The sequence below is a fragment of the Geospiza fortis genome, unplaced genomic scaffold (assembly GCF_000277835.1).
Source record: "Geospiza fortis unplaced genomic scaffold, GeoFor_1.0 scaffold443, whole genome shotgun sequence".
Lineage (NCBI taxonomy): Eukaryota > Metazoa > Chordata > Aves > Passeriformes > Thraupidae > Geospiza > Geospiza fortis.
Window position 1 is genome coordinate 746575 of NW_005054335.1, and position 12961 is coordinate 759535.

The window sequence follows — 12961 nt, forward strand, 5'->3', positions numbered from 1 at the left end:
ATTGCCAACCGCTAAGGGGCAGATCAACAGGGAGATTTGGATAAAACAAGGCAAACTGCTTCCCTGATCCTTATTTCTGCAGTATCAAAAGAGTTGACTTCAAATAAAACCATGCTGAATTATTCACTCGTAGCAATCTACACAGATATTTTCCTGAACTTTCTAATAAAAATGTCATTAATTTAAGTATACAAATGAACAGTAAATCAGTTACATTTTATTAAAAGTCATCCCACGGCAGCATTAAGGAGAAGATATGGAAAAATTATTATAAATAAAAAATATTACTTAATGAGTATTATGTGAAGATAGAATGAAAGAAACCCAGCCAGAAACCGATGTTGCTAGATGCTGATCCACAACAGAATAGTGATTGATTTTAAAACACAGTATACTCGAATTATTCTAAACAATAATTACATAAAACCAAAGATCATTAAAATAATGATTCAGAAATATTATTATGTCTTTGATTCTCCAAACTATTCCAAGTTGAGACATAAGTCACGTAACTTCAGGACTTCTGGATGCACTACTTAACACCTGTTCAGCAGTTCACAGCACCAAAGGAAAACAGCAAATGCTATGAAGCAGTCAGTGGTAACAACACAAAACATGAAGACTGTGCTAAATTGCAGAGTGATAGTGAGACCCTGGAAAATGCTAAAGATAGATTCTGAAAATGTTAGGCTTTGTGTTTTCTCAGATCACTGCACATGCGTAAGCAGTATGATAAATGATATAATTGTTAGATGTGATGATTGTTTAGTAATGAAATATAATTATTATATAATCATAGGAAGAATCATGAGAAACTATGTTGGAAACTTAAAGGGGGTATGCTTAGCTGAAATCTATGTATACAATAGAACAATATAAGTTTAATAACATGAAAGTTATATAACGATAGAATATAAAAGCATGTTAACCTTGAATGTATGTTGGAATCAGATTTGAGGTGAAAAGCACCCCTGATTTCCAGAGCTCTTAATAAAAGCACCAGCATATAATCGCTTACGTGATTATGTGTTTCTGAACGCTAACAAGAGGAAAGTTAATTAAATCCCAACAAGTTTTTTAACTTCAAAAAATTCTGCATTCCCTCTGTACATATAGCCAAACATGCTGTATTATCTACTAATAATATCTAACCTCTCCTGCTAAAATCTGCACCTCACAAAAATCCACATCATCATATAGCAATACATTTCAAAACTTATTTGTGCATGGCAGATAGAAGAACTTTATCAGTATAGATAAGCATACTTTATTTTAATTATTTATCTTCCATGTCTTTTAGCAAAATCTCACTATTTTCTATGCAACAAGTTTTATATTTATGTTTAGTGTATCTGAAAAAACCTTTCCTAAAAATATTAGTTTCATAAATTATTTTTCATGCTACTTTGCACTACTAGTCTTTTCTTTTTATTTTTACATTCTACTACTTATTTACATTTAGTTAGGTTTCTTGAATTTCTCTAGTTTTGGCTACTCTTACTTCCTCCCCAGATCTGGCTCACCAAACAATTGTCATACTAAGCACTTTCATTCTTCTTTAAAGGAAATTCACCTCCACTTCCTGCGTTCATCTTTTGCAACTAGACCCTCAATCAATTTTGCACTTTAGGCAGGGCCATGTGAAAGATTCCATTATGTAATGTTAAAGAAAATAATTTATTTTTATTCTTTTTATTAGCAGATCAGCAATATATTTTAATCAGCCCCACCCTACCCCACAATATTCTATTAAAACACCCATCATTCTTGTTAATACATTAAGTACATCTAAACATCTATTAACCTCTACCTCCAGATTGCCTCTTTGAACTTAATAGTTATAGGAATAATATTAGATATTCTGAAATTTTCTTTGAAAGCTTTTTTGTTTTCTTGTAGATGTTTTCTTCTTGAATGTCTCCCCCAGCACTGCTAATATACATTACAAACTAACATTTGTTGAGGATGTGCCCACATTTGCCTGGACAAATGCAGAAAAAAGTAGGGAAAACAAGGTGCCTGTCCTGAAGATGAATGTACTTCAGCTGCTTCCTCTCAGACCCTCCCTCTTAAATTTGAGTTCACCTGTGGATCTGTACTGGCAAGTGACTTTTATTGTGAGTTGGAGAATCAGAGAAAGACAGAAAGTCTGGAGAAATCCATATATTTCCTCCAAGAGCAGAGATTGCAACAGCAGCAGTAAACACTCAGGAAAAGAAAGAGTACAGCTTAAAAGGTAAAAATTTAAGTAGGTTTGCCAGGCTGTCCTTACACTAAAACCATCAGAGCCTTTTTCACTAGGCACATAATAAAAAACCAATGCTAATACAGGACTAATACAAAAAACAGACCTTCCCTCTCCCTCCACCCATCCCACAGTTACTTGCTATTTCCACTCAAATTCTCATGAACACAGGATGGCCTTTCAACCAATCTACTGAAGTGAGAGTTTCATACCTATGAAAAGGCAGATCTAAGATGACAAATGCAGCTGGCAAACTGTTGTCATCCTGACTGCTCTCTTCCTAGAATACACATTCTCTCCTACCAATGGTACAAAAATTAAAAGGGAGGAAAAAAGCCTCAGCTAAGCAAGACCCAAAGCTATATCCAGCCTCCTGTGAGAGCACACCCAAACTAAAATCCAATGTGAAGCCAGCAGTTCTGTAGTACAAACACCAGGGAGGGTATCAGTATTAATACATGCAGTTGTCTTCAGTACGGATTACACACCACAAAACTCCAGTTGAGATCATCAGGAACATGAACAGCTGTAACAGTGTCACATGAAAAAATCAGAACACAGTAACTTCTCAAAATTAAGAGGTGCTTTTGTGCTCTAAAAATATGAAGAGCACTCTTGCAATCACCACCAAGTGAAAATAGCATGGCAAATACAGAAAAATATTCCCACTAAATCACTTGTCTCTTCTGAAGAAGTTAGCGACTAGCCAACACATTCTTCTGATTTTAACAGCATCCTCTTATTTCTCCCTGTGGTGAGGCTCAGTCATGAAGCAAGAAAGGATATTGCATCACTTGTTACCACCAAGAAACTCAAAGAGGTTGGTTATTATAAACTTGTGTCAATATAAGTCACTTCCCTAATTCCCCCAGTAACCTCCTGAAAGGTGGCCAAAGACAGTCATTGAATGCTGCATAACACAGGTTTGAGCAGGTGAAACATTATCCAATTAGCTTTTTGTTTAAAGGAGAGAACTGATGTTGTTTCATCTAATCATCTCTCTCATGAGCCAGCTCATAAGGAAGACAAGACAACTGTGGTCAAAGCTCTTCCAAGTCCCAGACCATTCAAACATACAATTAAATACTATTCAAGAGCTGACTTTTTTGCATACCACTGAAAATATACGAAAATTGGAGCTACTACAGTGATCACAGAGGAAAAAAAAAAGAATGGAAGTCTTATATAGAACAACACTGAAAATAAACTACCTCTAGGCAACATTGAAAATAATTTCCCCATCCAACTCCAGATTCAGAATTTCTCTTAATCAAAGCTGTTTCAGGTTTTTCTGTGCCAGGTCTCCTCTACTTTCAATAAACAAGTTTTTCCAAGTATTTCTTCTCACTTATCTATGCCTTGAAGTAGAATTTAATGTAACTCCTCCTCAAACACCAGTTCAGTGAGGTGAGACTTTTCAAAGCAAGGCAGGTCTTCAGGACAGTTTTGTGCTACAAGCTCAACATCTGCAGCAGAGGAGGTATGACAGAGTAAATGGTGATCTTACATTCATCACCCTATGATATTAGAATGAGAAACATTTTATTGGTTATTTTTCATTGAGTTTTTTTGTCAGGTGTATTATTTTTAATCTAATTTGATTAAAGATTAAAGAATTATAGTATGAATCCCAGAAGAACACTTCTCTACAGAAGAACTCACTTTTTTCTTATAAGAACTATGTGATTTTTTCCATTGCCCCAGTGCCAAAAAAGACCACAGCTCCTGAAATTCACTTTCTCACAGCATCACCTGTCTGCGCCTGTTAGGGTCACAGAAGCATAAGGAGAAAGTTTAAGCTGCAGATAAATCCTGTCATTAAAATGACTGGGTTTTTTCTGCCTACACTATAACTAACATACATATGGTTTTCTTTATCTTAATATTAAGCATGTTGATTCTGTTTGTATTGCAAGTTCTTTGAGTAATGGTCACACCTCAAATTTTTAACACAAGACCTGCTCCTGTCAATGAAAAAAAAAAAGAAAAGAAGATATTTTTAGATATCAGGTAACTTATTCTTCCCCCCTAAGTTGCCCTTATACTTACAGCCCCGGCCACCTGAGAGGACGTTTCTATCAGGCGACCTTACAGGAACACAGGACTCTAATAAACTAGCTGGGTCACCTCAAACCCACAACTACCCACTCTCAGTCCAGCAGGGTCCACAAAAAAGCCATTTCAGAAGCCTCAAGTCAAACTCAGCACCCTTTAACAAAAACAAGTTGTCCACAGCAAAAAATAGCCATTAAAATCATGTGCAGCAGAGACAGCAGGAAAGATCAAGACCTTAGCTATGCTGTAACTGCTGCAGCACCAACAGGAAAAAAGCACTGAAATGCAGTTTTTATGTTTCTTCTGACATCATATATACATATATATATATAATATAAACCAAATCCCAAAACTTATTAAACTATATTTAATGAATGAAATAACAGTAACATCTACTTGGTTTTATGTTTTGTTATTAAAACAAAATTCCACAATCGAAGTGTCAGAAAACTAGTACAAAGAACAAAATAACAAGACACCACTGGTAAGTGGATAAAAAGAGTTTCTTTAAGCAATATGGCTATACAAAGAACACCTCTAGTCAGTTTTCACTAGTTGGAAAACACAAGCATGAAGCAGGTCACTTATTAACTGAACTGCAGAAAACATCAAGCTCGTTGCTTGTGAGTTCTTTATTCCAAAGAGCACCATTTTCTAAGTATCTTAAAATGAAGGTTCAGTAGAAGAATCCTCTTTAGTGGACACCAGAATAATTCAGCACAGAAGTTAACTAGGCAGGTCACATTCCTGAATGTACAAAAAAAATCTCAAAACTTATGAGGAAATGAAACAAAAGGAAGGACAAGTATCAAACTCACCATGGACTTGATTGATTTCTGAATTCTGAGAAAGAATTTCATCTGCTAATTTCTGAGCAGTTGGTAAAACTTCTGTGTGGTGCACTGTGATCAAATACTGAACAAATTTTTGTAGTTGGTCTCTGTTCATTTGAAACAGCGTCTCTGAAATGGGAAGATGCAGTTTGACCTGATCTGGCTTGCGGATCCGGTATAAAGAGAGTGCAACAACGTGGGCACAGTAAAATATGTCCTTGTTTCCACAGCTACAGGTCACTGAGGTAATCTTGCAACGATCAAAGCTGATAGCTACATTGCAAATAGTTTCTGGCTCCGATTGCATTGCAGGCTCTGTTACTGTGCCACTCAAGTGGAAACCTGTGCAGGAGGGGAAAAAAAGAACTTAATGATATGTGTAAAATACTATACCTCATTATCAAGGAAGTTTTGTTAATGAAAAACTATACGTCTCAAAGAACTTGCTTTAATTACAAATATGATTAATCCTTTTTTCCATGCATACCTCTTTCATCTTAAATAACTCAAAAGGGGAGTAAGAAGTTAGTCTACAAGCCCTCTGCCATACCCACAACATTCATAGAAGCTTGACAGCAAGAGAACTATTTATTTGGTAAACGACAGTTGCAGAAGCAGACCAACATCACATCAAAACCAAAACGAAACTACTCAGTAAATTAGCAGCAATTTTCCAAACCCCCCCACCAGGGAGCCTACAGCAACCACCAGCAAATTTAAGCATTCTCTCAATAAGTGAGAAGGAAGTAGTGCACTCTAGTGGCATGAACTCAGGTTCTAGCTCAACTCCAGCTGACTCACTGACAAGTCACACATCTCTTTGCTTTCACTTCTCCCTCCACTGAGCTCATGCTAATGCTCACCGTCACCTAAGTGATCCAGTAGAATGGCTCTGTTTGTGCAGCATTTTGGACATGGAAACTGCTGCAGTTACCAATACACAGCATGCCAGACTTGTAATACTCAATGAGACACATATGCACTGTTCCAGATGCATATGCAGTCTGCATTCTGGTCCTGTTTTTCCACCAGCTTAATAAAGCACAAGGCAAAAGAACTAGGTCTGTGTGTATTGTAAGAAGACACAGTACATCCTAAGCAAGATGCTTCCTTCAGCAAATATACCACATGTCAGCACAGCACAGGATCTCAAATGCTGAAGATTCAACCTAAACCCACCTGTCTGTCCAACACGAAGGCCCAGGCTTGGCTCTCAATGCTTTATCACTGAATACCAGAATAAGGGGGTTTCTTTTTGATTTTGCATAAGCATGATATTGATTTCAGCTCAAGCATTAAAGCAGAGACACAGACACAGGGCAATGAAACTGAATTTCATATGCTGCACCAGGCACTAGATTTGGGAAGTCCGCATGCAATCTGAGATAGATACAAGTAAGGTGTTATGTAACAAATACTTACAAAGGAAACAATATGAACCCACACTCCCTCAACGTGAAAAAAATTATCTAATATTCTTGAAATACCAAAGAAGTGTACTGCAGGAAGCCATATCCCATGAAAATTAGACATTGGGGGAGAGGGGGAAGCAATATATACATAGCTCTAATCCAAAATGCTGTATCCCAAACCAGTTTTGTAAAGCTCTAAATCTTTCAGGCAACAAAAAGGAAAATCCTTTATTTTTTCCATTTGTTTATACTGTATGTTTCAGAGCAGGTTATGCAGTCACCATCACTGCAGTACTCTCACACTCTACCCTGAAGACAGTCATATGCATACACTAACATTGACTTTGCAATGGGGTGTTTCCCAGGTAGTTAGAAGTTGAGGCCGAAGAGGCAGTCAGTGTAAAGTGCAGACAGAAGAAAGGCAGCGGATGAACAAGACCAGGATCAAGTAGTATTCTTGCTCCCACCCTCCCCTCATTAAGAGAAAGGGAGTGGAAGTGCACCTCACATCATGAGCTCCTTTCTCTGTCTTTCCTTTTGGTTTTTAAGTAGTCAGAGTGTTTAAGTGCCTACTCTCAAAAAAAAAAAAAAAAGCCTTTGTAAAAGTCTAACCAGCTCTATTTATTTCTGGTTCATTCTCAGTAAGTGGAAGTTCGATTGGTGGTCCGAAAGAAACTGCATGTGAGATTATTTTAATTCCACTTTCCTGTGAAGCATACATAAAAAAACTCATCTATAATCCATGAGCTGAGGAAAAGTCTAACATCGGAACACAGAAAGAGCCTAATCCTACTCCTTCCTACTCCTTGTAAATAGGGGGAAATGTAGGAATCCATAAAGTTAGAGGGTTTCAGGTTTGTGGGAAAACAGACAGGCCTCAGTGCAGCAGAGTTATAGATATTGCTGATGCATCTTGTTAAGCTGTAGCGAAGACGTGAGGAATAGAACAATAGAGCTATGTATTAGCGATTCGGAATAACTTTCTAAGTTGCAAAAAGTTTCTGTAGCAAAGTTGAAATTATGAATAGGGTTGTATGCCTTGTTTTCTTATAAATGAACAAGTAAGCATTGTTTTAACTCCAGCTACGTGTGCTTATGTTGATTGGATAGAATCACTGTCAATATGCTTTCTCTCTGTGTAATTGGCTAAGATGAGTATTTGGTGACTTGTAACAAGTGAGTTTCTTTAGCTCGCTGCCTAGATGCGAACTGTCAAGATCTTTGCATAGACAAAACTATGTATTATATAGATTCTAGAAAATAAACAGTTCCGACGCATCCATCAGTGGTCCTGTCCCGTTCGTGTCTGTATATAAACTGCCAGCGCACCTGGACTCCCATTAAATACAGTAGCAAAATGCCCAATGAAAGCTTTTCTGTTAAACTGATGCAAAGTAATAAAAAACCAGCCACTTTCAATTCATCAGTATATTGTTCAAGCATTCAAAAAAGTTAAAACCCTCCTGGAAACATGAAGGTCTCCAGAAATACTCAGAGTTAAGAGCGGGCCTGCTCTTAAATACCTGCACTGCTTAGATACAAACACAGGACATGGCTCCCTCTCCACTGGGGGCTTTATATGAAGAATTCATGTTACAAGCACCAAAATTTAGAAACACAGACACTGGTCTAAACAATTACAATGCTAATACAGTCACCTTACTTAACCTACCCTTCTTAACTTACTGGGAGTTTAAACAAACTAAACACCTGGCTGCTCTTGCAGGCTAAAGACGTAGAAGCTCTGTATTAACTCTCACACTAAGTATCTTACTTATGAAACACTTTTTGCTCCTCTTTATCTGTTTGTATTTTTAAAGAAAGAAATTGCTGTTAGCAAATATGACCTTTAAAAAGTTTTAACCATATCAGAACAACCAATTCAGGAGATTTCAGCTCAGAAGCAATGGTAAGGCTGTTGTAATTTAACCCACCAGAAATCAAACGACACTGTCACCACTGACCCTCAACATTGCAGAGTACTGAACACATAGCTTTAATTTTTTTTTAGCCTAATCATCTAATATTCTCCTACTAACGTATGGAAAAGTTGGAACAGGTAAAAAGTTGATGCACTGTGCTTTGCTAGAAAGTGTACACCAGCAGTAACTTACAGCCTGTCAAGAAGCAAGATGTTACATGCTCCTGGAAAAAAGACAAAGGGACCTATGCGGGGACATGAAGAAAATGACATTTCACTAACAGGTCCAAAGGAGCAGAAAAGGTCTCCAGCTAAAACTTGTGAGCCCTCACCCTAAAGAAGTACTTTCCTTCAAAGGGAAAATTTCTCTTTTACCCTAAGTTACAGAACCTTTGCTAGAAATATTTATTCATTCCAAACCACTCCAAGAACAATGATATTTCAGTTTTCAGTTAGAGAGCTCATTCATTATTAGCTAAAGACAACAAAAGTGTTGAAAGCAGAAAAGCGTGTTCACTACAGAAGCTATTTATAGAACAGGCAGTTTCAACTTTTCCTTTAGCACTGGCAGTTTGAAACATTTTACTGTTCTCAAACCAGCCTGTGATCAGTAACTCAAGCTCAGCTAACATGTCCAATGCACAGAGACTTCGCACTCTGCAAAAATGTGTTTAGAAAAGCAGCTGAAGCACTAAGACAACGTATAAACTAAAGTTCTTTTACAAAACAGCTTTGTTTCTGTTGGACACTCACTTCAAAAACACCTCAGTGTTATTTAATAGCCAATAAAATAGCATTCTCAGCTGTCATAGTTTTGGGAGGGAACTGTGCCAAAGTGCCATTAAGAAGAAAGCATTTAAAAGTCTGATTTTTATAAAGCAACTTTAGCCAAAATCTGCTAGACAGCATTCTGTTGACCAAAAATATTCTGGGACTTTAAAGTCACCTGATAACTGGAAATTCACACTATTACAATGTAGTACTTGCCAGCACAAGGATATGTGCCTGTCATAACAAAAACACCCACCACTTTAGAGTAAAACAAAAGCAAGTTCAAACTATAACACACTAAGGAGTAGGAAAAAACAGTGGCATGTGGAGAAGCAGTAGCAGGTAGGCTTTTAGTTACTCAAGCCAGAAGCAAAGTTTGAAATATTGAGTCTCACTACCTCATAGGGTAAGTCGCAAAACTACTGCACCAAATAAGCATCATTAATGACATCTCATGAGCTTAATTCATTTCTAATGCCAGTGTTAAAAAGCATCATGCTTAACAGGCCCAAGTCCAAAGAGACATTTTGAAAACATATAGACTGAAATGAACAAGAACTATCAGAAGTAGCCATGTAAAATGCTGGGGGTGGTGTGGCCTATGTCTCTGTGCATGTTCAGTCAATAATTCCAGCAGCTAAAAACAAAAAAAAAAAAAATTTGAAACACATCCATAAATCACCACTGGGTATTTATCTTTCACAGAAAATCTAAAAATATCAGAAATCCATTAGAGTAATACCCCAAAGCTTAAAAATGGTTCTCTTGATTAGCTTTCTGTCATTTCTGTCATGTACCTTTTAACAACATTGTCCATGCCTCATCCACTATGTACACATTCTCCTAAAATCAGGAAGTATACTACCAGCTGTATTTGGAAATGAATGTTCTCCTTAACATTGATCCACCGACTCTTTTCCCAAGTATACATACTGCCTGCAGGTAAGGAAGACACAAGAGCTGTTCTACTTTCACAGAAGAGGCCAACAGATTAAGTTACTTACTGAGAAAAAACAGAAGGACTTCTTCTGTTCTGGGAGCTGGGTAATTCAGTGCACAAGACCTACACAGGCACCTCCCCTGCATATAACTTTACATTGGTTATCAGAACTGTACTCTCTGTCTTTAACAATCTTTAAAATAATTTGCAGGCCTACTAGCTCACATTTATTCAGACTGCTATATTACTTGGCAAACACATAATCACTGTGTAAAGTGTAAACACCTCTGTTTCATCTTGCCCACCTAACAACAACAGACAGAAATGCTTCTGGAAAGTAGTTTCCAACCCTGCCCATTAGTTACTTTTTCATACTTATAGCAGTGGTTACATTTTTTTCCCCAAGACAAGCGTAAGTCTAAACAATATTTAGCTTATTCAAATTTTGTCTTTCTAGAAGTGGTTTTCCTTTGCAATGGTAAAGCAGCATCCTACATTCAATTCTGTCTCAACATTGGAACACTCTAAGAACAGATCAACAACAGGCTTTGAAATTATTACAAAATCAAAACTTTGCATGCCACCTTAGCCTGAAGCTAATTTTAACAACCTTTTCATAAAACAGAGAAAACACTGATTTTAAATGAAAAATATTCACCCATAATATCTTAAACATGCCAATACAAAGATATTAACGAGCTGGAAAATAAATTAAGAACAATACATAAGATGTTTACTGTTTCTGATCAATGGATAGGGTATGGACAAACTTACATTTTGACATCACCTATAATAAAATTAGTATCACCTCTGCACCCAAACACTAACAGAGGATCTGTCTCAACTAACCACTTGGATTCCACAACTCTCTTTCATAAAGATAATAATCAGGATTTGGCATTTCAGCACTTTTGCAAGCAAGACAACGGGAATAGCATTAAGTCCATGCACACAGGACACTGACAAGTTGAAGGTTCACTAGCACTGATACACTCCCAAAACCATGCACACTGCAACAGAAGCAGCCGTAGTAACTTGAACAAGATTTATTTGTCCCAGCACTGAGTTCAACAGTTGTATTTAAAAACACCAATCTTCTAGGTCTTCCAGCCCAAACCTCCAAGTCTGACAACTGTTCAACTAATTATGTCTGGTGGACAAAGGCCTCCACTAACCCTCCAAGCCAACTTTGATCCTATCTCTGGTGCTCAAAAGCAGACACATACCACTGCAGCCCAAGCAGGAGCCATGGATGTCTGTGTATAAATCCATCCAGATTACTCTTCCTTGAAAGAAGGAAAGGCTGTGCAAACAGCAAGTAACACAGGAAAATGCCTTCCCCTACCCAACATCTATATCAGATCTGGACTGGCGTAAGACAGACGCAGACTGCCGCAGCTCACACTGTCTGGAACAAAACACGCACTAAATGAACATGGCCTGAAGGGCCTCTCAAGGTCTCACTGCTATCCCTGTGGTTAAACAACTTGCAACCCACCCCACAGGAACACCACACAAACCACGGAATGGCATTCTCATCAGCACTGCTCACACAGCCTCATATCACATCTCTGCAAAACCTGAAAGTTGTCTGCACTTCCACTCATTTTATACAGATATAGTCAAGCCCATTTTAGGTGTTTGTAAGCATTAGGTTTTTAGACAAAGGGAAATAGCAAAACCTTGGTATAAGAAAGAGATGTATTTATAATGGGGCTTTCCAGATAGCAGTAACAGAGCTTTCCTCTAGCACAGTGATGCTCAACTGTGATCTAGGATGCTGTGGCAAATGACATTTATGGCTCACAAAGCAGAAGCAGAGATGAAGCAGACAAATCTCCTCTATTAAAGGCTAAACACAGTGCCAAGAATCACTAAACTGTCAATGCTGATAGTCTTGTCAAGTCACAAGGCTAGGAATCCATGGCTGCAGGTCACTCTCTCTCAGGTGTACAAATCAAGCGTTTTCACTGGTTTGTTGTTTGTTTTTTGTTTTGGTTTTGTTTTCCAGTTTTGCCATGTTGTTTTGTTTTCCAAGGTCATCAGTTTGAAAGAAACTATGCTCCCCTATGCTACGAGTTTAACAGCTCCTCTCTCAGTACCACATATCCTGGGAGCACAAAAAATCTCAGTGTGAGCCTGAAAACCCCAAAGCTGATAGACAGCTAAGTACAGTCTACTGTGAGAAACCAGCAGATAGGAGATTTATTTATATACATGACTTTTTTTCAAATAATATAACACACAAAGATCACGTAACAGCAATTTACAACAAGAATGTGAAGAAATAATCTTTGTAGAATGTGGGCAAATCAACATTTTGTAATTTAGAACGCATGGAATATCGTAATCCTCAAACTTTTGAGGGAGACTTAATAGCCTAGCTGAGGTGAGAGGAACTGCATGGATCTGTCATACAGCAGCTTGCTACAGCAAACTAGAAATCGCAGTCATCAAAACTACTCTGATGCTGAATAAAAACTGGAAATAAAATTAAAATTAAGGCAGGAGTAACAGAAGAGTAACAAACACTCAAAAAAGCTGCAAGAAGTGCGAGCTTTTAACGTGCCATGATGTCCCAATCACCTACCTAATGTACACTTAACTGTTTATAGGTAGATTTTAATCGAATATAAATATACACCAACATCACACTCAAGTTTACATTTATCCATAACGAAGGCTAGAAACAAGAGGTTAGGAGAGACTACTAATCTACATTTTAACTTTAGTAAACAAACCTTCACTCTGCTGGCAAACTTCACAGGCCCGTGTTTATGGCAA

General features: G+C 37.6%; 1 protein-coding gene across 1 annotated transcript in view; it reads right to left on the reverse strand.

Annotated features, from left to right (window-relative positions):
- The window catches only part of ZSWIM6 (zinc finger SWIM-type containing 6), a 118293-nt gene extending 112824 nt beyond the window's left edge, over positions 1-5469 (reverse strand). Inside the window, exon 1 of the mRNA XM_031057825.1 lies at positions 5119-5469. Within this exon, the coding sequence (XP_030913685.1) occupies positions 5119-5440 (322 nt within the window). The 5' untranslated portion in view covers positions 5441-5469. The remainder of the gene's footprint in view (positions 1-5118) is intronic.
- Positions 5470-12961: the final 7492 nt, after the last annotated feature.